Below are 27,353 nucleotides of genomic sequence, written 5' to 3'. Positions count from 1 at the left end.
TGGGCAGGCCAGGAGCCCCAGCAAGAACTAGAAATAACACGAAACCTCATCTGCGGGCGGGATGAAGTTTCATGTAGCTTTAAAAAAATTTAAATAAAGTTTTTGTGAAAATTATGGACATGTCCCAACTCATGTGACAGTGTCACATGAGGGGACATGTTAGGGAAATTTTATTTTTCTATTTTTATCTTTTTGACATTTACAGCTGACTTCCCTGAGGCAGCACTTAGCTTCAGGGAGATGAGTGTGCTCTCTTGTGCGCATCGTGAAAGAGCACACTCTCAATTTTGGGATTCCACAACTCCCCTCCCCGCGCGCATAGAGGGCGCATAGCGCTTCCATGCCGTCGTCACGCTGGGCAGGCCTTAATTGGCCCGCCCATGTAAAATGCCACCACGCCCACAATCGGGGGGCGCCAATTGGAAGCACAACTGTGCGTGCCCGCCATTCAACTTCTCCCCCCCCCCATCGATGGAGGGAAAATTCAGCCCATGAAGTTGCTGTATTTATGTGGTAGATCTGGACTAAAGTTGTCATGTCATTATAAGCATAAGTACCCTTTTACCAATATGATAACTGTTAATTGCTGTGAATTAACCTCTCCAGCACTGAAACTAATTATAACAAGCGTGCAGTCTCATTTTTATCAGGTATTGTTGTTGGAGATCTTAAAAATGTAAAGTTTTTTTTTCACCTTTCCTTTCTGTCTGCTTTTTCTCTCTTTTAATCCAATCTTTCTTTCCCTCTCTTTTTCTCTTTATCCCCTGGTTTGACATTAAAATTAGCCACTCAAATTTACACTTTTTTCTCAGTCCTTGCACAGTTAATTTCTCAATTCTTCAATCTTCTAACTAAGATATCACTTGTTGTTTGCAGCGATAGTTAGGGTTTGGAATGCACTGCCTGGAAGTGTGGTGGAGGCAGGTTCAATTGAGGCATTCAAGAGGTCCTTGGATGATTATTTAAATGTAAACAACATGCAGAGTTACAAGGGAAAGGCAGGAGATTGGCTATAAGTTAAAATGCTCAGAGAGCCAGTGCAAACATGATGGGCCAAATGGCCTCCTTCTGCATCAAAACAGTTCTGTAATTCTATTCATACAGGCTCCTGATGCCATATTTCCATTGCTGTGTCATTATCAGCTTGCACTTTTAGTCCTGGCTATGCAAAAATGTCTTAAAACATAAACATGCCTAAATAATTCAAACAAATGGCAGACACCATTAAGCTGTACTGCTACAGCAAAATCTTGTCATTATTAGCATAAGTTCCCTTTTAACAACGTGATAACTTGCTAATTGCTATGCACCGACCTCTCATTCTTTCAGGTATTAATTATTGTTAGAAGTCTTAAAAATGTAAAATTAAATTGGCAGGTTCAATTGAGGCATTCAAGAGGGCATTAGATGATTGTTTCTATTCAAACAATGTGCAGGGGGTACGGGGAAAAGGTAGGGCAATGGCACTAGGTCATAATGCTCATTTGGAGAGCCGGTTCAGACATGATGGGCCAAATGGCCGCCTCCTGTGCTGTTAAAATTCTGTGATTCTGTGAAATCAATTTAATTTTTAAATCTTTCCTTTCTCTCTCTGTTGTCTGAGCAGTTGGAACCTGGAAGATAAAGTACTGGTTGAGAGAGATTATGTGCTTAGGCAGCAAGTAATCATTAATCAGTTGAGTGACTCTTTAACCCAAAGTGATAGCAAGAACATTAAAAATCAGCACTTTTAAAATTACTTGTTTTCTCCTTTACATTCGCAGCATAATGGATCTTCTCATTAATATATTTTCTAAGTGTTTATGCCCATGACCCTGTCAATCTATAGCTCTTAATCTTACAATTGAGCAAATGTTCAAACCTTGGCTATAAAAGTTGCATCTTCACTGAATCTAATTGCATATCAGGTACAAATCCAACAGGTTATGCTAATCAAAGCTGCGATTGCATTTTCAATTGATTTTATTCACAAGCTACTAACTAGTTGGCTGTCATCTTTGGAATCGATAGTGTGCTAATCTAACCGTAATACCTGATTTATTTTGCATTTTCTAAAAATGCACCCTCATACAGACTCTGCTTTAAACCATAGGAAGTTGAGGTTTTTTTTGTTATTTCCATTTTCTTCCCATTCCTTCCTGGAGGCCTGTACTACTTCCATGTCTCTACATCAAGCTTGTGATTTTTCGATTCCTTCCCTATGTAGTGATGCTTTGTTTGGGAAATTGCAGTCACAAGGGCCTAGATTCTGAATCACACCCATCATCATTATTTCACTGTAAAGACTACTCGTTTTAGCCTTTTAATCACCTGCAATCTCATTATGTTATCCATTCTGTAACTCTTTGAGGATTTTCAGTTTTCAAACCCCACACATATTTTGCTGCGTATTACATGTGTAGGAAAGGCTTTCTGTGCACATTTTTTACAGTATTCAACACTACATGTGAAATATACTCTGGACGTTATTCCCAGTTCATGACTCGATTTTGTCTCTATTGGACATACTTGGCTTACATTTCCTGATGGTTTTCTTCTATGTATACTTGAGACATTCGTAAAAGAATTAAACAATTTGTTAAGGTATTGTGAACTATGGCTATGTGACTCATTAGATTATCATAGGAGGAGCCATGTAGCCCCTCGAACCAGGTCATATGACCTTGAGGAATTGCATTTATTTTGATAGGTAAATTTTACCAAGTACAATATGGCAAGTAAAACATAATTTCCCTTTGACTAATTTTGTTTCAATTTATTTTTAATTCCTGGGATGCATGTGGTGTTGGCAAGGCCGGCAATTATGGCTCCTCCTAGGGGAGAATCTTCGGCTCGGCAAGCGGGGGCGGGGGGCAGGTGAAGAGCCCAGGCGGCCTTCGCATTTTTCATGGAACCTCATCCACGGGCGGGATGGGGTTTCATGAATGATTTTAAATTTTCTCAAAAGTTTTTATTGAAATTAATGCACATGTCCCAGCTCACGTGACAGTTTCACATGAGGGGACATGTCATCGAAATCTTTTCAACACTTTATTGAACTGTTAAAAGTTAAGGGTGCCTCAGGAAAATTTCTGCACTCTCCCGGCTAAGGGAACCCCCACCCCCCCACACACACACACACAGGGAGTGCACAGCGCTTCCGGTGTGCATCACGCTGGGCGGGCCTTAATTGGCCCGCCCACGTAAAATGGCGGCACAGACCCAACCGGGGATCCCACCGGGTCCGTGTCTGCCCGCTCCTGCACAACCCCCTCTGACGGGGGGAAAATTCTACCCCTAGTTGCCCAAAGTGCTGGTGGCGGGCTATCCTTTTAAACTGCTCCACGTCCAACTGAGGGGCTTGCTAGATATAGAGGACACTTTATAGAGCATTTAGGAATGAACCACATTGATGCAGGACTAGAATCACATACAGGCAGTCCAGTTAATGGTGGCGGGTTTCTTTCCCGAAAAGGCATTCAGAACTAATTGTGTCTTCACAACAATCTGACAGTTTCACGGTCACTTTGGCTTGCCACAGGTTTATTTTATTTCCAACTTCCTTTCACGTTAAATTTAGCTTTTGAAACTGCATGCTGGGATTTGAACTTGTGTTCACTGGATTAATCCAAAACATAACTGCTGTGCTATCATACTGTATTATGGTGTATACATTATGAGATGTACAAAATAATTTGCCACTGAGATTTCATTTAGGTATATGTAATTAAAAAACTTTATTTTAAATCATATTCCTGGGCTGAACAGCTTTCTTCTGTACCATAAATGTAATGATATGTTATGAAATTGTTGCTCACCTTTTCCCAACAATTAAACAGGGATGTCAGGCTGAATACATTTTGTCCATACCTTAGCTTTTGAAGTGTAGATTCAAACTGAGTTCAAGCCCAAAAGTCTGATAAAATACAAGTTAAAATAAGATTATTCAAATTTATTTTTAAATTGTGGCACTTCCAGCTTTAGTGGGACTCAGACATTCAAAGTCAAACGATAGGAAACTAAAAATCAACTGCTCATCTGTAAAGTGAGTGAGAGTGTTGTAGAAAGGCTACACATTTGGTCAGGACCTGATCAGCTATCAACCTTATCTTGAAATTGCCCCTTCTCCTTATTAGTAGAGCAGAGAATCCTCCTGCCCAAACAAGGCCCTTAATGCAAGGTGGTGGAGCGAGGGCTGGGACTTGCAACTCTGAGAAAATTAATGAGAAGAGCAAACTTGCCTGCCTGTTGGTTGAGGGATCACTTGCAACTCCAGGCCTGGGTCCTGATTTGGACACTGAAGAGGGGGTCCATTTTTGGAATGATAATTTCAGCCTCCTTAAGGAGGCTGAGGAAGGAGGAGCACCTCTTTTCTGGGTGGGAGTGGAGGGGGAACTGCCCGACCACTCATCGAGCTGGTGTAATTGCCATCATCACATCCCCTTTTACAGCATAGGTGGTCATCATTGGAGTGGCAGTGAGGAAATCTGTTTCTTTCTCCCTGCAGAGGTTTCTGATGGTTCCTCATCCTGGCACTTGGACTGAGGTGGGACCACAGCAGATGTTCAGTCCAAGTATGCACCTATTTTGTGCTCTTGTAGCAAGTCAGTGCATTCAGGACCAAAACTTAGCAGTGAAAGAAACAATTCCTTGCTTAACATCCTGGACGTGGGAGGAGTGGGTAATCTGAACAATTTTCAGGATACCCGTTATGTCATTTTGTTTGCAAACATGAAATGAACTGAAGGGTAAAAGCTGGTTATCAATGTAGCAGTGGGATGGCCTGCACAGGCACTGGCCACGCTGCCAGATACATGGGGTTCATTTGTTAGGCATCCTGGGCGCTTGGAACATGTAAATCAGGGAGATAATCCTTGTTAAATAATTTCTTTGACAAATAGGTGAGGATCCTACAGCAGCTTCCACAGTTGCCAACCAAAGATAAATTTTTGAAATTATATTTTTTAATCAACATCTTAACTGTGGAGCCAGAAATTAGGATCAGTACACCAACACCACCCACACCCCCCCCCCCCCCCCCCCCCCCCCCCACCCCCAAATAGTCTTATCCAAACACTTTATCTGAGGGCCATTGCCCCAAGGCAGGTGGTGGGAAATCGCTGCTTACCATCAATTTGCTGCCTGTGGAGACACAACCAGCAACAGTCGAATTAATTTCTGAGAATTCTCAGTCTCCTATTGAAGGAGTGAGAGTCTGGATCTCTGGAAACAGGCGCAGACAAGTGTTATGCCAGATTTTAAATGCAAACCACGGCCTGAATTTTACGTTCCGAGGTCAGGCAATTGCCCAGCCAGAATGCCCGTGGAATTCCGTGAGATAACGTGTCCCGACACCGTCACGCGTGAGAGCAATATTCAGGTTGGCGGGCGCGTGCAGGAGTCGGAACCCTGCCCGCCGGCAATTAAAGGACCAATTCAGGCCATTAAAAAGCCAGTTGTACTTGATTTTACCTTGCCCGTGCGATCCCTCATTTGTAGGGGCAGGTGGGTAGTCCGTTTTTAATGAATTGTCATCCAAAGGTGGGACAAAAAGGGTCCGGAGCATTGCCGTTGTGAGCAGTGAGGAGTTTAGGAGATAGTTTGCTGCTGGTTGCTCAGTGAAACTTGACAGCTTTATCTCTGTTTTAAACTTCAGCCTTTACGTTGCTAGCCTTCATCTCAGGACTCGCTGATGTCTCCAGGGTCCCTGGATGATTTATAGCGTGTGGACCTTTCAAGTCACCAGACAGCCTTCTGTTTCTCTGGCAATGGGGATTGTGTACTCCTGGTACACAACTCCTGGATGGTGGCACCTCCTCTGAGGAGAAAGAGAAGGGCAGAAGGGAGAGGAGGCCATGTGTCCACAGGCAGCGTCCAAGGGAGCGACCTGTGGGAGGAGAGGCTCAGACACAGTGGGCGCAGGGCCAGCAGGGAGTCTAAGCCGGAAGGGGCCGCAGAAGATGCCACTATCCTGCTGCCAGAGCATGCAGGCAGCGATGCAGCTACCTCAATATGCCAGAGGTGCAGTGCTGCAGGAGGCTCCGCCTCTACAAGGAAACTGTGACCTCCATATGTCAGATGACTGGGCTGGAGATCACGTCCAACTGTGTGAGTGGAAACACCATGCCAGTGGCTCTGAAGCTCACAGAGACCCTCAGCTTCTGTGCCTCCGGCTCTTCCCAGGGAGGGGTCAGTTCGGGATCTGTGTGGAGTCTCCTGATCAGCTGTCAACAGTTGCACGAAGCTGGTGACTGATGCTCTATTCAGGTGGGTACTGACATTTATTCATCTCCGGATGGACGAGGCCAGCCAGGCTGAGCGAGCCAGAGGGTTTGCTGCGATTGCTGGGTTCCCCCACATCCAGGGTGCAATCGACTGCCATCAAGGCGCCAGCGGGTGAGCCCGGTGCCTTCGTGAACCGGAAGGGCTTCCACTCCATGAACATCCAGATAGTTTGTGACCACAAGATGCAGATTCTACAAGTCTATGCAAGGTACCCTGCCGGCTCCCATGATGTATACATCCTCCGACACTCACAGGTGCCAAAGCTGTTCATCTCTCCAGCTCGACTGGATAAGTGGCTGCTGGGTGACAAGGGCTATCCATTGAAAAGGTGGCTTATGATGCCTCTCCAGCACCCAAGGACAGAGCAGAGCTGAGGTATAATAGGAGTCATGCCTCCACAAGAGCAGTAGTAGAGTAGACCATAGGTCTGCTGAAGGTGGGATTCAGGTTCCTGAACGGTTCAGTGGAGCACTACAATACCCTCCAGAGCATATGTCTCTGATAGTTGTTGTATGCTGCGCTCTCCACATTCTGGAACTGGCAAGGGGGGATCCACTGGAGGAAGAGGATCTTGAGGCAGTTCCACCGGCTACAGATAATGACTCCAGTGGTGGATCAGAAGAGGAGCCCAGGTAAGAACACGGTGAGGACATGGAGGCAGACCTCTGGAACCTTCAGGGAGGCAGAGACACCAGGGAGACTTTGATTCAACCCTCCTTCAGCTAGTCTGCCAAGGCACTGCTTTCACCTCATGCCAGGTGTGCCGCTCCTTACCTGATGTTTGAAATAACCCGTTCCATTGATCCCAGAGTCCACTCAGTGTCTGTGCAATAAAGTTTAGAGCCACTCATGTCCAGCATGAGATACTGGCGTGCCCTGCACCTACAAAACAAGTGAAGCACACTCAGGCCGTTAACACAAAAACAAAATGTAAAAAATGTTGACACTCAGAAAATGAACATAACAACATAAGGTGTGAATGGTTACACCAGTAAATAAATTAACAAAACATGGCAGAACAGAAGATCACCCGTGAAAAGTCTCTCTTGTGTCTTAAACTTACACTTGTGAGTGTTGCATCTTGGTGACTCCCCCCCCCCCCCAGCCACCCTCGCTGACAGCGGAATTGGAGACAGCCTGCTGACTGTGCTCTCCTGTTGGCCTTGATGACCTTGGCGGTCGTCTTCTGGCCAGTGGAGTGTGTGCCGGCCCCGCCTGGGAGGGAGAATCCAGAGCCACAGCTGGGCATCCTCAGACACCGCAGCCAGGGACAAAAGGCAGATTGTGTGCCAACATGAGTTTGGTCTGGACTTCCCTGCTCGCCATTGATGAATGGGCACCGAACAGAGATACTAGGTGCCTCATCCACCTCTTGCACTGGCAGAGACCTCTGAGGTCATTGTCTGTGTGAGGGCTTGCAGATCCGAGTGCAACCCCAGGAACCCTTGATTCTGTTCCTGTATCTGCCTCTTCATGAGAGTTGCCACTCTCTCGATGGAGGAGGCAGTGCACTCGGTGCTCAGAGTCAGTGCAGTACTCATGGACTCCTCCATGACATAGACCATGGCACGCAAACCCTAAGGAATCTCCGCTAGAACCTCCCACACATCCCGCTGGACATCCAGCATCTGCAACCTAATGGACAACTCCAGAGGCTCGTCATCTGCCTCGGACTCAGCATGGTCCTGGTCTCCAGCAGTCCTCCGACTGCCGGAGCCCTGGGCACCCTCTGCCTCCACCAGCTCCTCATGCAACTGTGCCATGCCCTCACCGCTATGCACTGATATTGTAGCTGCTGATCTAATGTCCACCAAGGTGCTGGTATCTGCGCTGGTGCCTGGTGCAGAGAGGAGGTGTGACACAGGTGCATTTGGCTGGCACTGGTCATCCGATGTCAAGTGTGGCTCATCAGGGTCCTGCAGTCATTGGATGGATGGTGATTTTAGGGGAGAAAAATGACGTAATTGGTGTTAGTCTTCACACTGTCACTGTGCACGCGAGGCAGAGGATATTGGAGATCTGCATCACACTGCCATCGCCTTTCAATGAACAATGGGAACTCCAGGTTTGAAGTTTCCATTACAGATGAGACAACACAACAATGTTTACATGCTCTGACACTCTCGCATCCGTGCACCTTCATCAGAGACCCCTGCCTCTCCACAACCAGTGAAGCAAGCTGGGAGCTGGCACTCCATCTCTAAGACATCCATCTCGTACCTCATCAATATGAGCAGGTCTGGGGGTGCCTCCGCCCATCCTTGACCTCTCGATATTGTTATGGCTTCTCTTCTGAAAGGATAGAGGAGCATTGATTAGTCCACTGTCCACCTGCGGCGCCATTGCAACCTGGTCAACCCCAGCTGAGGAGCACCTTGCAGGGCTCATCCGAGTCTTGGCCCTCAACCCACAAAGCAATCAGGCCATGCGGCCAGAGCTCACCGCCTTGGCCCCAATGTCATTGACATTTGGCACTCAGACTCTTACAGCCCTGAGCACCATGGGGGGGATGGCCAGCCGCTAACACTTCACCACAGAGATCCATGCCAGCTCAGTACTCGCCCTTGCTGAGTGCAGATCGTTGAACCTTTTGCAGCACTGCACCCATGTGCACCACACAACATCATGGCCGGTGACCTGGGCTGCCACCTCTACCCATGCTTTCTTGCCATCCCTGGGGAAGAGGATGTCCCACCTGGCACTAACCACTTCCATGAGAATTTCCAGGCATTCATCCGAGAACTGGGGGTGCCAAGTGCCCACAGGACTTGCCCTCCCGCCTGGCGTGCCCAGCAGGTGCAGATCCAATTGCAGCTCAAAAAAAAAACTTGTTAAACAGCTCCAAAGCTACAAAGTGACTCCTGGCAGCCTTCAGGGGGCTGCCTCTGCTGCTTTTAAATCCCCCCCACCGGGTCTCTATTGGATCTGGTGCCCGACAGGGCCCCTACCCGGCCCTTCTGACTATGGAGCAGAGGCGTCTCACGCTGAGCGGCCCTTAATTGGCCACCCAGCGTGAAACCGTGTTGGAACCACCATCTCGCCCGGGAGCGGATAATATGTCTGCTCCTGAGGCCACCCACTTGGCGTGCACGCCAAGCATGAAATTCAGGCCTAGGTGTGAATGAATAGAGAAGTTTCTGCGTCATGTAAAAAAACCAATTTGCATTACTGGAATTGTTCAACTTCAGACTCTGTGGCTGTGTGCAGTGTCGCCTGCGCAGTTTTTAAGAAGCACTTCACTTTTTAATAAAATACTCCATTTTTCACCCATAGAGAGAAGTAACATTGGTACCATGGAAACACTTTGCAACTGGGACAGAAGTGGGCTCAAAGGAGTCATCATCTTCATTCTGTTGACAAGTGCGCCTAACAGTACTGATTGTTCTCCAGATTAAATAAGAGAATTCTTACAGAAATGTGGAAACTCATAAACAAAGAACACTGTTAATTTACATTTCTCTCTAAATTTAGGTATAAAGTTTTAAGTTGTTAAAAATTGTTAGGTGGAAAAAGTACTGTTCCAGAACTTGAAAGGTCAGTGCTTTGGCACTAATTTGGCTACGTGTTTTTATCTGTGATACTAATCAGCAAGTATATCCATTATTAATGTGACTGACATTTTGTGTAGCATAAATCATCATGAAAGTTGTCAAATTTAAAATTTAACCTTGTCTTGGAAATTATTGTAAATGTAATTAAAATGAAGAAAGAATATCTTTGATTTCCTTTGAACTTTGCTTCAAACATGAAGGAATTGTGTAGTTAGCTGTCGTGTGCAGCATGTGGTTGTCATGCAGCTAAGGTTGCTTTCCTAACAAGTGTACAATATTTCTCTTGTTAGTAGCTTCTCAGCCTTCATTTCGCAGTATTTGCAAAGAGTGCTCTGGTTACAACAGCTTACATTTAAATAGCACATCTAATCCAATAAAATCTCCTATGTGTTTCACATAGGGAAGAATGCATTAAGCAGCAGTAGAAATGTGCTCAAGAGTGCAGTCAAACAGATTTTGAGAAAACTTTTCAAAGCGGTGAGTAAAGCTGCACGGTGGAGAGGTTAAGGGAAGGAGTTCTTGACAGGGTCCAGGATGAGTAAACATTTGGCCACCTCATGAAAAGTGCAAGAAGGGGGAATGCAGGAAAGGCTAGAGTTCGAGGATCTTGCTCCATAGATGCTACCTGACTTGCTGAGTATTTCTGGCACTTGCTGTTTTTATTTCAGATTTCCAGCATCCACGGTATTTTACTTTTGCTTGAAGGATCTGGAATCTGGTGTGCTGGGGCATACAGCTGGAGGAGGTTGCGGTGCTCTTAGAGATTTTTTCTGATTTGTTTTGCCTCAATTTGCTGAGAATTGTGAAACGCGAATTGCCGTGCTTTAGGAAATTAGTTTTGTGTTCTTGAAAAGGGTGGTAAAAATATTTTGAAAAGGTTGAAATTAGCCAGTAACGGCCAAGAAGTGATGTGCTGTGGCTTTAAGAAAATGACTTCCTGCGGGCTTCTGGATCGTGAGCTTTGAGTCACAGCTGTGAGTGATTGAAGATGGTTATAACTGTTGAATGTGGTTACTGGGGCCCCAAGATGTCATCAGTAACAACATAAGTCTGGATTGTGGTTTAGAGCATGTACAGAGAAGTTGTTAATGCTTCAACAACTAAGCCATCTTCTGCTTTTGCATTTTATCATTTTATACACGTGCGTGCCTCGTTAGAGATACAGAAGAGTGGTTAGAAGAGCCGTTATTAGATCACACTTTCATAAAGATTATGAAAAAGCAATTTGCACATTTACAAAACTTTACTGTTTGGCTTCACTGTTCTATTTAGGATATTTTGACTTTGACAAGAGATGACCATTTGGAAACATAAGAGTGAGGTATGATCAATAATAGGAATGGTAATGTATAGTTCTGTTAAAATACCTACCCTACTCCCCAGTCCAGTAGAGTGAGACCTTATTAAGATACTAGTTGGCTGTTTATGCAATGTGTCAGGCTCAGTTGCCCATCAATGTAATGTATAGTATAATCAGCAGTGATATTAAGAGTAAGCAACATGCAATGCTGCCTTGATAATAACCATAGGTATTACAATGTAATTATTTTTGCATGTGCCACTGGTATCTTAGTTTTCACTAGAAAAAGGGTTTAATGTGGTTTGGCTATAATAAGAGTAAAAATACAAGACTGCGTGTTTATTTTTCATACTCTGTTGACAAAATTTTGAATTTAAATACCTGTTTTGTTCAAATTCAAAGTTTTGCTGACAACCATGGTTAGCATTAATCCTGGATCTTTTAGCAAGTTCTGCGGACCATTACACCTAGTTTTTTATTATCAGAAACTGCATTTTTTAAAATTAAGCCATGAAAATATTATAACATGGGCACTGTATTAAGCACCAGGGACCAGCCAAATGAACTGAAATTGTCATTTCCAGTCCTGTGCATTCCTATCAGTACTTCGAAGTAGTGTTAAATTATGCTCTTTCTGTTGCTTAAGTCTTGAATCCATCTGCTGGATAATGTCTTTGCCATGAAACCGGCAAATTGACAAGTGGGCCAGAAAACAATAGAAGTTGTGATACTATTTAGAACAGCAGGGATGAGTTAACATAACATCCACAATTTTCCTTTGCCATTGATTTCCACAGAGAGCCAGTTGAGTTAGGTAAGTTTGGTGGTGCAGTGCCTGTGATTTAACATGCACATAAGTTTACATCAGCGAAACTGATTATAATGGGAAAAAGTCGACATGTATGGTGTGACAAAAGAGTACCAATAATAAATCAAGTTGTGCAGATAAGAAGTGTGGCAGATGTATATTCTTTAGTACGCTCATGGTATACATATCATGTATACTATATACTGTGCATTGGAAGTCAAGACAAAGTGTAGTTATGAAATGAAGTGAGGTAGAGGGTGGGGAGATCTGGATCAGTGCCCAGTTGTAATTTGGTCTTCATTTTAAAGTCAGACACTTGGTCCTTATTTCTCTGTGATATTTACTTAGTGTTATAGCATTGTCAACGTAAGCAGGCATAATTGTAGCACAATAAGTTTAAATAGGCAGTTTCTGACATAAATGTAGACTTGAGTTTATAATACTGGCTTCACTTACACCTGAAAGCCATGGAGCAACAATGAACTTACCTTGAACCCTGCTTCACCCTGTAACAGGTCGATTAGAAGTGTTTGCAGACACTAGTTTTTTTTATTTTTTGTTGAACTCCCACGGCATTATAGGTAGGGAGTCAGGAAAGAGTGTAGTCTTCAAGTAGGGCAGACTTAATTGGATCAAATCTTACAGTGGCTTCATGTTTTCATGAGGTCTACAAGAGAGAGCAAGATCATGAGACGTTGCAGCACTCCCTGTTAAGATGTATACTGTCTCATTAGCAAATTACACAGTTAAAATTAACCTCCTATACTACAAAGGTGTTCATGACCCCAAATGAAGTCATATATTCTCTCTTTTTTATATTTTCATATTTGGTCATCATGGCGCCATTAATTAGACTTGCAGGTTCCTCAAAATGTTGTGTGCCAGTTTGCTGAAAGTGCGAGCTCATAATGTTACAGTGAAGGAAACAGGGCATCTGGGTTCAGAGTGAACAGAGCAAGCAACTGCATATCTTCCTAACCAATCAGATTGAAGGATTGTAAAATTAACAATGCAAAAGCTGAAAGCAAGTATAGTTTAGAATGGGTGAATTCAATGTCAAACCAGGTACAGAAAGAAAATTGGAGGGAAGAAAAAGATGGATTAAGAGAGATAGAAAGGAAAAATAAAAAAATATATTTTACAACTTTTTAATCTCCAAAAGCTATTTAATTTTCAGTGCTAGAAAGCTTGACTGGCAGTAATCTAACACTTATCACATTGTTATAAAGATACAGTACTTAGGGTGACATGGACTGGACTTAACTTTCTGTGGTAAGTTTGGTTTAGATCTGCACAAATGCAGCAACATTATGCCATTCAATACATTTCAGTTGTGAGCCATTACCTCGCCATTATTTTGACTGCAAATTATGAGCCATTGAGTTCCTATGTAGACTTATCATATTGTAATAATACATTCATACCAGTGGAGACACTTAGCACTATAACTGGTCAGAGAGCGCAAATGCAGGCTGAGAAGTTTACATGGGCAGTTCCTATTATACGTGTAGACATAGGAATTTATAATGAAAAAAATGACAGCAAGCGTGACAGGAATGTAACAACAAAATTAGGTTTTGCAGACAGGATGTGTCCACAGATGTAAGAATATGCCAATTGTTGTTGACAGTGTCATGATACACTTCCTAGATGAATGCACAGCAGGCATTTACTAGAAACTGACACCTGTGAGTACAAAGTGTTTTCAAGAGCAAGATACAGGAAGTGAGTACAATGCACTGCATGTACTTCCCCCCTCCATTCTAGTTCCTCATTTAATAATCTGGCTGAGGATTGTTTGTCAAGACTTAATGTAGCTGATTTTGGCAATATACTGTTGAGCACAAATTCATATAAAGTATCTGCAAAGGGGAAGCTATCTTAACTTACACATTTCTCATTTGTGCATACTGATTATTGCATTTCAGAACAAGTGATTTGGGTGTCATGATAGTTCAGCGGTTTAATATTTTGCAGACCCAAAGATGCAAATATGAATCAAAATTATGAAAATTGTTTCCTTGATTTTGTCAGATATTAAGTCATTAGCCTCAGTCATATTGCGCTTAAGAAGAAGCAGAGAAGAGACCAGCTGTCTGCACTGGCTTGTCGGCTCTGAGCCGATGTGCTCTGACAATAGCAGTGAAGATGGGCCAAGTCATCAAAGCCGCCTTAGTCAGATAAGAGTATCTACATTCAGATGACCGATCATTTGTATGTATAGGGGAGGGGAGGTTACAGTTCAAGTCACTTCAAAGCAAGAGCAATATACAGATTTTTGAATCAATCAATATCAATAGAAAAGTATAATCTTCAAGTTACTATTTACTCCTAAGGCAATGGACTCCATTGCACATTAAAACTTTTACACATTGACAAAATTATCATTTTATTCTGCCGTATATCATTTGCAACATGACATCATTTATTTCATATGCTTGCTGCAGGAAGCTTGCTGATTAAAAAAAAATCAACACCCGCTTCCTTATAAGTACAGAAATAAAGTTACAGAAAGCGGAAATATCACTTTTTTTCAAAGAAACACTTCAATTTTGCTGACATAAACTGCACTACTGTGCTGTTCAGCCAATGAGCTTAGCAGTTGGAAACGGCAAAAAAATAAGCAGCTCAAGCAGCAGCTTCAACTGTTCTGGGGTTAAGTCAGAAAAAGAAAATGTTGAATAAAAACTTTTACTTTGATCAATACAAAGGTAAGGAGCACTAATATTTCATTGTAAACTTGTGCATTTTAGAAAATCTACTGCCTGTTAAAGTGACTAGTGTTTTTAAGTAGGCAGAGTCCCATTTGTCTTGGCTGGTGTGGGTGGAACTCAAACTTGAGTTTTACTTAGTCATTTTAACTCTGGAGTCTTCTTTGGACATGCAGATAAATCTAATAATTTTTTGTGCAGAGCTGCATTCTTTTTTTTACTAATACTTATTAAAAGCTGAAAGATGTCTTCTTTCATTTCTGAGGCCTGCTTCGGAAATTTAGTGACCATATAATGCAACATTGTTCCTGATCTGAATTTACCACAGACCTGAAAGTGACCAAATCACTCTAGAAGTAATACTGCAGCTTTGAAACGCCTTAAAATGGGACAGGATGTGCATTATGGGAGAAATATGTCAACTTTTAATTTTGTGGTAGATTAGGATAACTCCACACCATTCTTGACCATCCTGCTTTGGCATTTTTTTTTTAACACTGTGCCTACTATTACAATACTATATACAATCGTACTCCTGTTCCTAATTCATATGTTCTTATGTATGTATGCATGGACAGACTTACTTATAACTGGTAATACTTTAGGAAATCAGACCTGCCATGGTCTTGTACTTAACTGCAATAGTCTGTGTCCTCTGTGTTCACAGCAGCACCCATAAGGTTAATACTTTGATATTGTTAGCGACTGCCCAATAAAAAGAATTTGCCATGTTCAGAATTACACTTCCCTTTTATTGGCTAGAATGAGAAGTTCAGTAACTATGTAAACATTTGTGAATCTTGATCTCTGAAATTGTTTAAAAAGAACAAAAGTGACAGTGGGTTGGGGGGAGGTGGCATTAAAATAGGAAAGTGGAGTTGGTGGTAAAGTAGCTATGGGTGCGATTCACTTATGTTTAAAATTCTGCATGCCCTCCAACTTCCAAGAGATTTTTTATTTTGACTAAGTAGTAAGGTAAGGGATCTTTCTAGGATTGTATTATGTGAAGTTGAACTCAGGTGAAACCGGGTATATATTTACCTGCAGTGTTATTGTTAAGGAAGTAGTTGTTGAGTTCCCTCAGTAGCCTGTCAGCTGAATACACCAGGTTTGACTTTGAACTTCACAGATTTGATTTCCAGTTTGTGCTGAACAAGCTAATCTCAGGCAGGGCAGCAATAGAGCACTGCTCTTGGCCTTCGCATACATAAATTAGAGAAATGCAAAGTCATGCAGGCAATCTGCTTCAGGCTGTTGCACAGTGACTTTGCTGAGAAATTGGTATGATAGTCAATTGTAACAAGTTTACATTCCATACATCTTCCATGATATGAATATTTTGTCAATACTTGAAGACTGAAGGCCACTCATGAATAACCGGTACTACAGGTGCCCTGTCAGTTTTGTGTGAATATATTCACATTATGATTCATTCATAAAAGCAAAATACTGCGGATGCTGGAAATCTGAAACAAAAACAAAAAAAGCTGGAAAAACTCAGCAGGTCTGACAGTATCTGCGGAGAGGAACAGTTAACGTTTTGAGTCCATATGACTCTTCATCAGAACTAAGGAAAAATAGAAATGAGATGAAATATAAGGGGGGTGGGACAGGTAGAGCTGGATAGAGGGCCAGTGATAGGTGGAGGCAAAGAAGAGAAAAACAAAAAACTGCGGATGCTGGAAATCCAAAACAAAAACAGAATTACCTGGAAAAACTCAGCAGGTCTGGCAGCATCGGCGGAGAAGAAAAGAGTTGACGTTTCGAGTCCTCATGACCCTTCAGCAGAACTGGTGTTCTGCTGAAGGGTCATGAGGACTCGAAACGTCAACTCTTTTCTTCTCCGCCGATGCTGCCAGACCTGCTGAGTTTTTTCGGAGGCAAAGAAGAGATTGCCAAAGATGTCATAGACAAGAGGACAAAGATTCATTTATACACTGACTCCCAGTTTTTGCTGGCCAGCTGCTCTTGGCCAAGTCACTGTACAAGCACAACATAATTAGCTGTGGTGTAATAGAAAAGATATGTGCATAAATCCTGTTCTTTCAAATTAGAAAAGTAAATAATGTAATTTGGTCACAATATATTATTTAAAGGCACATTCTTTCAAGTGCAGTCTTCCTCCACACTGCTGCGAGTCAATTCCTGACGCTTTCTTTTGCAAATCCAGCAATACTTGATGACCTAGATGACACAAGATGTAAATGGACATTGTAGTTAGTATGCAACTGTAGAGCAGGAAGGCCCCAGGTCAGTTTGCTGGTTGAGTAGTGCTGGTGATGAGGATGCTGCATTTGAACTCTGCATTCCTAGACTGAAGAGGAAAAAAACTACCCAGTGTGCTTCCTCCTCATATCTACCCAATGAGCTCTATTTAAAACAAAAACAGAATTATCTGGAAAAACTCAGCAGGTCTGGCAGCGTCGGCGGAGAAGAAAAGAGTTGACATTTCGAGTCCTCATGACCCTTCCATTTCTGTGTTGAAGTCAGAGGCTGAATATAATTTTTGTTTCCATGGTTTTAGTTATGTGCATCGAGCTTTGCTGGCCCAATGGTTTACTGCAAACTCCAACAGAAAACTCATTCTGATGTGGCTAAACACTCTTAAAAATACAGATGTTAATTTTAGTTTGTGGATAACAAATCTCGGCTGTTGAAGTCAGTTTGTAGGTCATGCTTTCTCTGCCTTAAACTTTGGTTGACCATTCAGTTAGAAAGCATTAAGAAAACAGTGCACAGTGCTGAAATTTCACAGGAGTTTCAATAACATCCTGTCATAACTTTGGAAGACTAGTGGTTCTCTGAGCATATGGCTAAAAACAGCAGGTTATGCCAGTCTCCTCTTGGTGTTCTGAATAGAGACTGGTTGAATACCCATGGAATTCCATTCAGCCCGCAACTTTGTTGAGCTCATCAGAAATAGCAGCAAATGATTTTTAGCAGTATAACTGCTGTTATATTGCAAGTAATAATCTAATATCTGGATGTGTATATTGCCCACTATAGAGATTTATTTACTCGAATTTTCCACTGCCTTTTGTTCCTCTCCCTCCATTGATAATCGCCAGTGTTGTTGCAGGGCCCTATGAGTGACACAATGTGACTGGCCACCAAAATCAGTGTAAAAATGTTCAGGGGTGCCTCGTCAGTGAAACTTTCACCCATTACTGTGTGAAAGTACAACTTTCCCTTAAAGGCTAGCCAACATCAGGGACTTGGTGCCAGAGAAATGAGCGATGCTCACTTGCATTGTTTGTGAACACTTTCTCTTACTTGTGATAAATACGTGAACATTTGAAAGAACGGCATTAAGCAACCAAGCAGCCATGACCTTTCTCGTTGTTTTATCATCTGACAGTCAGCAAAGTGTGACCTACTTTTCTTGTCTCATGCATTACAGAGTTTGTGCAGGTCAAGAACATATAATAAAATGTCCTATGATTTACAAGCAGACCTGGCAATGCTATCTTGTAAGCTTTGCTTTGTTTTGTTAATATGAAGTACCATTTAATCCAGCCTAAGACCAGACTTTTTAATGGTTTTAGTTATGGTTATTTGCTCAAAATTTACGAGGCTTCTGATAAAAAACAATACAGCTATGCATCAATTGGTGACAACAAAATCTTTACATTCCTAGTTTTTCCTATTTTGCTTCTTGTTTATATGTTTTTAGAGGGGCAAAAATGATTGGTGTGATGTTGAATTGATTGCAAAGGAGCTGGCAATAAAAACAATGGCCACGTGACATCAAAGGTTGAACATCACAGTGACGTGAATGTGAGGGTGCAGAGGGCAAGATCGTAGTTCTGAACAAATTTATGGTGATAAAGATTCTTCCACACATTATAAAGAGAATATTGAATACCAAAAGTGATTTGAATGTATCCAACTAATTTCAATGTTTAAATTTTAGCAAAAACCAAGAAAGCAAAGTTAACTCTTAGATTAGATCACTTGGAAGCATCCTGAAGTAATTAATTTTTAAAAAATAAGTAAAATAAACCTCATGATTCCATTTTGCCCCATCTTTTTGACAGTCATTGTCTGTGAGGTCAATTGTCAGTGTGTCTTTGTTATTAATATTGAAGAATTGTGTTAGAATCTATCAACTATAGACTGGTGGCAATTGTGTTTCTATTGTGGTTCATTATTATTTTCTGCTGATTGTGGTGTTGTGATTGCTCTACAATGCATACATGATGATGTCTGTTCTGAATGGTAAACAATTGTGATGTGACGATTCCAATGTAATTTAATTTATGTCTGGAAAATATAACAAAAATGCTATCACTCAGTAACTCATAGGAACGATTGTCAAGTTGAAACTTTGATGTCAATCTTTTAACACAATGGATTTCATTTTATAATTATATTAATTTTCCATTCCTTTTTCCAAGTTTCATCCAGGTTATCATCTCAACCAGCGTCACCTCAGTCGAGTTGCCCCTCCCCTTCCATCCCACAAAATAAGATTATGTCTCCGTCCCAGAAGCACAGCAAGAAGGCCCTCAAGCAGGTTAGTACCTTTATTATTCCAAATTGCTCGCGGTGTCCTTGCAGTGATTCCATAGACACACCACACTTGAGATCTTTTTCCAGAGTCGGGAGAAAGCCCAGTTAATACCTTCTTGCTGATTAGCAGGACGTTCACCGGTTTAAACTCTCAGCTGGCTGGATTACAGTTGGATGCTGTTAACTTCAGCTGAACAAACAGAATTATCCATCTTTAATTCAGCAAACTCTGTTGCTAGCAAAGCTTTATTTCCGGTCTGTTTTGCAAGAATCTAGTATGTAACAAAGGTATCATTTTAGTAACATTGACCTTTAGGATAACCTTAGATTATTTATAAAGTTAGCTAGAACGTTTCAAAAATCCACTGGCAAAATGTCCCCGCCCCGGTCGGGGAGATTGTGCGGGGGAGGGCAGAGGCGGGAGCGGGGAAGAATCCAATCGGCGCCCCCCGATCAGGTCCACGCCGCCATTTTACGTGCAGCGTGATGCACACCCGGAAGCTCCCTGTGTGGGTTGGGAGGATTAATTGAGTCAGGACCCGCGCTCTTTCGCTCATGGTGCACGAAAGTTTTTATGAGCTAAGTACAGAAAAGAAAATATTATGAGACAATGTCCCTTCATGTGACGGTGTCACATGAGCTGGGACATGTCAAGGAACATCAACGGAAAACTTTATTTAATTTATAAAAATCTTCATGAAACCTCATCCTGCCCGTGGATGAGATTTCATGAAAAATGTGAAGGCCGCCTGGGCTCTTTGCCAGCCCCCCCCCCCCCCCCGCCAACCTTAAGGTGGTTAAGGCAGCTCATTTAACTATTTTAATTAGTTTTTACGGTTTGGTGGATGCATAGCCGAGTCGGTTGCGCGCCTGCCGAACTGAAAATCTAAATGACACGCGGTGACTCCGGGACCCCCGCCTGATGTCACCGTGCATCTTTTTACGTGTTGGCGAGCGGGCCCCTCCCCCCGCTTGCCGACCGGAAAATTCTTACCCCGTGTTTCCAGAAAAGGCTGTGGCATACATTTAGAACAAAGCCTAGGTCCAGATAGTTGTGTCACAAACGTTCTGATTTAATAAAATAACCTGTTGAAACAAAACAGATGTTTTAAATAAAAGTTAACGTGCCAAATTTTTATTTCTGTGATGCTAGTTGTGTGGTATATTATTTTTCCATTCAAATGCATTCGGTGCATTTCTGCTCATCAAATCGAACAGTCATTACCTGACTTTGATGTTTTTTGGCTCATTTTTGAATTTTGCCCACAATTGCATCAGCAAACCAGGGAGGAAATGGTCTTGAACTGAAAAAATATCGAAGCTGTCATTCTCTCCATGCTTGGAGAATACAAACGATAAAATGTTGTCAGTAAGATAATTGTAGATATGAAATAACATATATAACTGTTAAAATAATTCTGAGATTGTGAGGGTGAGACGGTGAGCGTGCCTGTAAAGTCCCAGTAAGCCACATGATTCAAAATAAATTTTTTGCTCCATGTATTCATACTATCCTTGTTTGCTTTGAAATAACCGTTAAAGATGTGAAGCAGAAGGAGATGATTTACCATTCAGAGTTGTTTTGAATTTTGTTAGGAACAAGTACACTGTTCTATATCCAGGCCCTGAAATTCCTCGTTTTGTGATCGCACCATACCCTCTGGTGCTAATTGCGCCAGAAGTTGTGGGGTTATGAAGATTCAATCTTAATCTCCATGAAACAGACAAGGGCAAGTGCTACAATGGGTGGCTGCTTCTCCATGTTGGCTAGAAACTCTAGTGCCCTCTCCCACTGGGGAAGGGTGGCCTGAGTGGGAAAGGGAGGGGAGGCGATGTGGGTGTGCATAATGGTCTCACAGTAACTATCTGCCAATGGTCCCCTCTGCCACAGAAGTAAAGGAGGCTGAATTACTCCAACTATGAGGCCCACATCTGCCATTGTGGAGATCATTACAGCCCCACTCATTTGGACTGCCATCTTCCATTAGTCTTACTGGAGCATGAAATGCTGGCCTTTATTTGCCTTTTAAGGGTTTGCAGAGGTTCCACCCCTTGTAAGATGAAACTCTTGGAAACTTTGGAGAGCTTAAGTTTACGAAGGACAGAGCATGAGAGGCTGGTCAGGAGTGATTTGGAATAGTCAAGCCTAGAGGTAACAAGGGCATGGATGAGGCTTTCAGCCCCAGGTGAGCTGAGGCAGGAGAAGAATCCAGAGTTATTGTGAAGGTGGAAACAAGCAGTCTTAATGATGGTGCAGTCATGTGGTTGGAAGCTTATCTTAGAGTCAGTACCAAAAGCTGGGAACAGTCTGATTCAGCCTCAGACAGTTACCAGGAAAAGGGATGGAATCGGTGGCTGGGAATGGAGCTAGTGGCAGGGACCAAAGACCAAATATTGGTTCGGAGGAAGTGTCTGCTCATCCAGTACTGGATGTTAGGCAAGCATTCTGACAATTTAAAAATGATAGAGGGTTCAAGGGAGGTGATGATGAGGTAGAGCTGGGAGTCATCAGCGTACATGTAGAAACTGAAACTGTTTACAGATAACGTCACTGAGGGGCAACATGAGAAGACTGGGGTGGGGGGGGGGGGGGGGGTGCAGGTGTCAAGGACAGATTCTCGGGGGACTCCATAGGTAACGATGCATGAGTGGAATGAGAAGCCATTGCAAGTGACTCTTTGCCGATAATTTGATAGATAAGACTGGAACCAAGCAAGTGAAGTCCCACCCAGCTGGACAACAATAGAGTATTTGGTGGAGGATGGTGAGGTCAACCATGTCAAAGGCTGCAGGCAGGTCAAAATCTTTGAAGGAATTTGAGTTTAATGAGACTTACATGGTTGAAAAATGTCTTGAGTTTCTCATCTGCTCCTGACTTCCTCTGAGTCAATACTACTCAGCTTTTGCAGTGTTTGAAAATGTTTTTTTTAATGTTGAAGGCAAAAGCAATGTTCTTGTCCTTCTTGAGCCCAACTGGTGCAGTGAATTTAATCGGATTAGTTGGATTAAGAGAAAAATTCAAAGATAGCAATTTTGCCCAGAGCAATGATCACCAATCTTATAAGAGCTGTGCTAGAATAATGGGACAGGTTGCGAGTGGAATCCTGCAGCTATCCGTGCTCAGGCCTCTGTAATTTCCAATCAGTCTAGTCAAATGTAGACACAGTGTCAATAAAATAGAGCAGTGGAAACAGAGGATGCAGCTACAAATTTTCACAACAATTTAAATTGGTAGTGCTCTTGCTCAGACAAAAAGACTCTTCCGGTCAGTAAGCCTCACGCATTTTAAATCTTCAAATAATTTTTTTTCGTTTCATCACATTATGGCAGCCACGTGCTTCAATATTTTGGCTTATGTGGCAGTCTTATTACCCGGACTTTGTATTCCTTGCTGTTGGTTTGTAGAAGGTAGCTTTGGTTACCCCATGTATTTTTAACAATTCTACACTCAGGTTCCCTTCATGTTACAACTGAAGATTATACTTAACGTACAATGTGTGATAGATATGTTTTATATGAAATACCTTCTTTCAAAATTCCCCATACCAAACTATAGTTCAAGAATGTTATGAATCCGTATCCTTCTTGTTCTGAGATGATCCTTCTATCTATGGACTCTAGGCATGGTACTTAGTAGATAGAATGTAGTCATACTCTGGTACCTGCTTAACACTTGCTTTTTAGTACTACATGGAAACAGGTTACCGAGTAGCCACATTGCTTCCAGGTATGATGCTCCAACCCCTCTCTGAAGAGTCTTAACACATGACTGGCTGATGTCAGTGCTATATCATCATCTACATTGTACATTAGCATATCCGATCTGTTAACTCTTTATACTACACCTCCCCTCAAGTATCCTTTTTTATTCATTCATGTGATGTGGGCATCGCTGGCTAGACCAGCGCTAATTTCCCATCCCTAATTTCCCTTGAGAAGGTGGTGGTGAGCTGCTTTCTTGAACTGCTACAGTCCATGTGGTGTAGGAACACTCTCAGTGCTGTTAGGAAGGGAGTTTTGACCCAGCGACAGTGAGGGAACACTGTCGATATAGTTCCAAGTGAGGATAGTGATTGATTTGGGGAACTTGCAGGTGGTGGTTTTCCCATGCATCTGCTGCTTTTGCCCTTCTAGGTGGTAGGTGGCCACAGGTTTGGAAGCTGCTATCAAAGGAGGCTTGGTGAGTTCTTGCAGTGCATCTTATAGATGGTACACACTGCTGCCACTGTGCGTTGGTGGTGGAGGGAGTGAATGTTGAAGGTGGTGAATGGGGTGTCAATCAAGCGGGCTGCTTTGTCCTGGATGGTTTCAGGCTTCTTGAGTGTTGTTGGAGCTGTGCGCATCCAGGCAAGTGGACAGCAACAGTACGAAACTATGGGCAGAATTTTCCGGTCCAGTTGCAGTGGAACCCGCCATGGGAGATTCAGCGGCCCAGCCAAATGTCCATTGACTTTCGGTGGGACTGGATGATCCCTGTGGCGGGCGGGGTTGGAAAATCCCGCCTGTGTCTTGACTATGTACATTGCATTTCTGTGACTCCCTTTTTACAACTACAGATTCTACATCTGGGAAGACATCATCTACAGAATAGGACAGCATTGCTGGTAAGCATAATGTAGGTTCCAGGCTGACTGAACTGCAAGGACAACAAGGGCTTTCCAATGAAAGACTAATCCAGGAGAGAAGACTGAACAGCATCAACCTTTGGACTCTCTGGCACTAGAACAGGAGAACTCGGGTCACTCCGAGGAACTTGTTCCCTCGAAACACCCAGGCAAAGAGCTTCTGAAAATGAATGATCTTCAACTCCAGGGAAGACTATCACAACCGTATCACTCACTGCTGCATCAAAGACTGAAAAGGCATTGAAGATCCTAGATTTCAACGAACTTAGATGACTAAGGAGATAACCGACAAAATTCCTGTAATCCTTTCAGGTAAAGATGAGAGGTGATTTCCCAATGATATTTCAGGAGGACTGTCTAATATCTGTAGACAGTGGTAAGAGAGTCATGCTTATTTCTGTGTGAAGCTGCTTCACTCTGAGCAATGGGAAGAATTGCTGAGGATATGGAGACAAGACAGCACCGCCTTGTGTAATGAGATGAATTTCCTGTAGACTATTAACTCAGGGACAAGATCGCTGTACGGGATTCTGCAGCTTCAGAAGTGCTAAAGATTCTGCCGCAGCTTCTGTGCTGACCTCCAGTTCTGAAGAGAAGAAGAGTTTGTATGGGTGTGGGTGTCAATTGTATGAGTGTCAGTTGACTTTCACCCCTGGAAGGTACCAGCTCTGGCAGTGTGACCCTCCATAGACTCTGACGTGACTCTGGCATCCTCTCTGGAAGATTCTTCATGGACAACAGGAGATAGGCTAAGCAATACATTGGTAGGTTCAGTGGATCTAAGACCTGAATGTTGCTCAGCCACTAGAAACACAGTTGACACCTCAGAAAAGGAAACGGAGACTTCATCTTGTGCATCCATCAACTGGAAAGACAAATAAACCTTCATCCACCAACAGATTACTTAGTGCCGCAATGGCTTCTTCCTCATCACGTGCTTCTGGAAAGAGCCAATTCAGGTACAACATGTCTTCATGCGGATGGTCTGCAACGTCTTCTGTATTGTCCACCTCTGGCCTTACTTCATGAAGAACTGAGAGATTCAGAACTTCAATCTCCGCCTAGGGTCTAGTGGATGGTGTCTCTGTGAAAGAAAGGAATTTGCTGCTAATTGTATAAACTTGCTCAGCTGCTGAAGGCTGAATTTCCCACTGGTTCTAAATAAAAGGTTGAGGATTTTTCCATGAAAGACAATGCGTCCTTCAAACATAGGGCATCAGCACGTTTTTCTAGGATTCCTAGAAGTATGCTAACATCGCCGCTCAGTAAGGGTGTATGTTGATTGTGGAGAACATAGAGAGGATCGACGATCTGTTGCCTCTTGTTGAGAAGGGGAGCAATAATCCTGCCTTTAATTGGTAGATTTATGTCACCTGGACCTTGTAAAATGATATCTGATGGACGAAGGGTCATTGGCTGAATCCTGTAAGATCATCTGCCGGTATGTTAACAGCAGCTCCAGTATCAATTTTAAAGGTGGTATCGAAGCCTTGAACTTGCACTGTAACTGACCAATTGTCTAGACTAAGACTTCCCTTTGGAATTCTGTAATTTCATCTTTATCTTGGTTCCCCATTTACTGGATGGAGAATGTTTCATAAATACATTCTTTTCTTCCACCTCAAACGAAGTTGTTGGATTTGCAGAAATTCTTGAAATGTTTGGTTTTGCCACTCTTGATGCATTCCATGCCCCATGTTGGACAGTCCTGGCATCTATGTTGGTTTTTCAAAATGGCTGCCAGTGTGGGCTTTCCTTCCCTTTGGCCTGGTTTGGTGGGCTTTCTTGTGGGTGGGGTTGCTGCTTCTGGCTCTATCCAGTCAGCGGGGTGATGTGAAGAGTCGGAGCTGCGCCAGATTATAGCCTGATTAAATTCTGTAAACTCAGCCTGCCTCACATACTAGACCACTTGATCAAAAGTAAGATATCATCTTTGATCTGCAAAAAGTCAGGGAGTTTTTCTTCCCAGACACTCACAACTATGCAACCAAAGATTAGCTCACCTTTCAGCGCCCTGAGTCCACAAGAACTAACCAGGCAATATAGGTCAGTAGGTTAAATCGATTCCACAGGTCGTTGCAACCTCTGGTTAAAGCATGCTCATTCAATTATTAAGTTTTGCTTTGGGCTAAAATAAATGTCAAAGGATTTGAGTATGGTCTCAAAATCTGCGGTGGACTCCTCCATTTCCTGCCTCAGAAGAACGTTGTCTGCTACTGGGCCTGCAGCGTAAAGAAAGGAACTGACTTGATGCTTTTGCTCTTCAGAATGAAGGCCCAATGAAGCTTGATACTGGAGAAAATGGTGTTTCCGTAACTCTCACTGCTGGCCTCTCTCCTGGGCCTTCAAGACAGTTAAACGGGCAGTGTAAGGGCAGGAACCGCTCACCAGTTACCGTCATTGTTACCTCTCTCCAGTCTGCCGCCTCCTCCCGATTTGTTACGAGTTACTATCAAGGTTTTGTTCACTCTGTGGTTCCTTCGATAACACCAATGTGTTTTTTGCATTGACATCTCCTCTGCTGCCACCATGTTCTAAGATGGTCCTTCTATATATGGACTCTAGGTATTGATTAGTAGACAGACTGTAGACATACCCTGATATTCTCATAACACTTGTTTGTTAGTACTACATCTAAATAGGTTACAGAGTAGGCATGTTGCTCCCAGACATTGTGTTCCAACCTCTCTCTCTCTCTCTCTAGAGGCGTTAAAGAACAAATATTAGTGTAAGATAACAGGAACTATTAAACAGGCTAAATGTGTGATTTATACATTCGGTGCACAAAATTAATACAAGGATGATTCCAATCTGGCATATTAAAATGATACACTCACCCGAGTAATTGTTTTACATTTACATGTGTAAATGTATTTAATATGTCAAGAACAATGCAGAGCGGCAGCAATAACTTAGAGTGGAAACATTCCACAATCAGCTGTAAAAGTGCAATAATGTTGCACTTCCATCTTTCCCGTGTTTGACAGGAAAATTGCATTTTGCACATTTTTTACTTTATGGTAGTAAACTGGTTTCTTTTGTTGCCTGCTTACGTCACCCTCTAAAAACTTGATTGTAGACAATATGAAGTGTCACATTGAGTACAGCATTCTGAGCTGTGAGTGTCATGTGCTGGATTTCAGTATGAGGTAATTAGATATCTCTTCCGGTAACTTAGTCTTCTGGTATTGTAATCTGTCATTCAAAACTAGTTCTCTACTTTGATCTCTGGTCTGTTAAGTTAGCTGGGGAAGCAGTTAGAGTCATCCGCTGCTCAGTCGATCACACTTTGACCTCTGAGTCAGAGGATTATGGGTTTAAGTCCCAGTCCAGAGATTTGAGCGAATAATCCATGGGCAGACTTTTCCCGATGCGCAGGAAAGTCACTGAAGAAGTTGGTAGAGGAACGTATCCTCAACAGTCAGGGCTGCACCTCAGGCTGGAGGTGAGAATTCCAGTCCTCACTCAAGCAGAAGTCCTGCCTCAGAGAGCCGCTGTCCAATCTCATCTCTGGAGGCCCAGCGGCAACACCGGAGAAATCCCAGAGTCCCAAGTGCCTGAGCTCCAGGTCACTGGGAAATC

General features: G+C 42.8%; 1 protein-coding gene across 17 annotated transcripts in view; it reads left to right on the top strand.

The window, feature by feature from the left end:
• The window catches only part of asxl2 (ASXL transcriptional regulator 2), a 319,202-nt gene that overhangs the window by 229,899 nt on the left and 61,950 nt on the right, over positions 1-27,353 (top strand). For 16 of the 17 annotated variants that reach the window (XM_041187692.1, XM_041187677.1, XM_041187682.1 and 13 more), the window contains one exon: positions 19,032-19,150. In XM_041187692.1, coding sequence (XP_041043626.1) covers positions 19,109-19,150 — 42 coding nt within the window. In that variant the 5' untranslated portion in view covers positions 19,032-19,108. Of the gene's footprint in view, positions 1-14,537; positions 14,635-19,031; positions 19,151-27,353 lie in introns of those variants that run through there. The other variant, XM_041187690.1, reaches the window with a different exon arrangement.

The sequence above is a fragment of the Carcharodon carcharias genome, chromosome 5 (genome assembly GCF_017639515.1).
Source record: "Carcharodon carcharias isolate sCarCar2 chromosome 5, sCarCar2.pri, whole genome shotgun sequence".
In the NCBI taxonomy this organism is placed as follows: domain Eukaryota; kingdom Metazoa; phylum Chordata; class Chondrichthyes; order Lamniformes; family Lamnidae; genus Carcharodon; species Carcharodon carcharias.
Note: the sequence above shows the minus strand (reverse complement) of the source record. Positions and strands in the feature narration are given on the sequence as shown.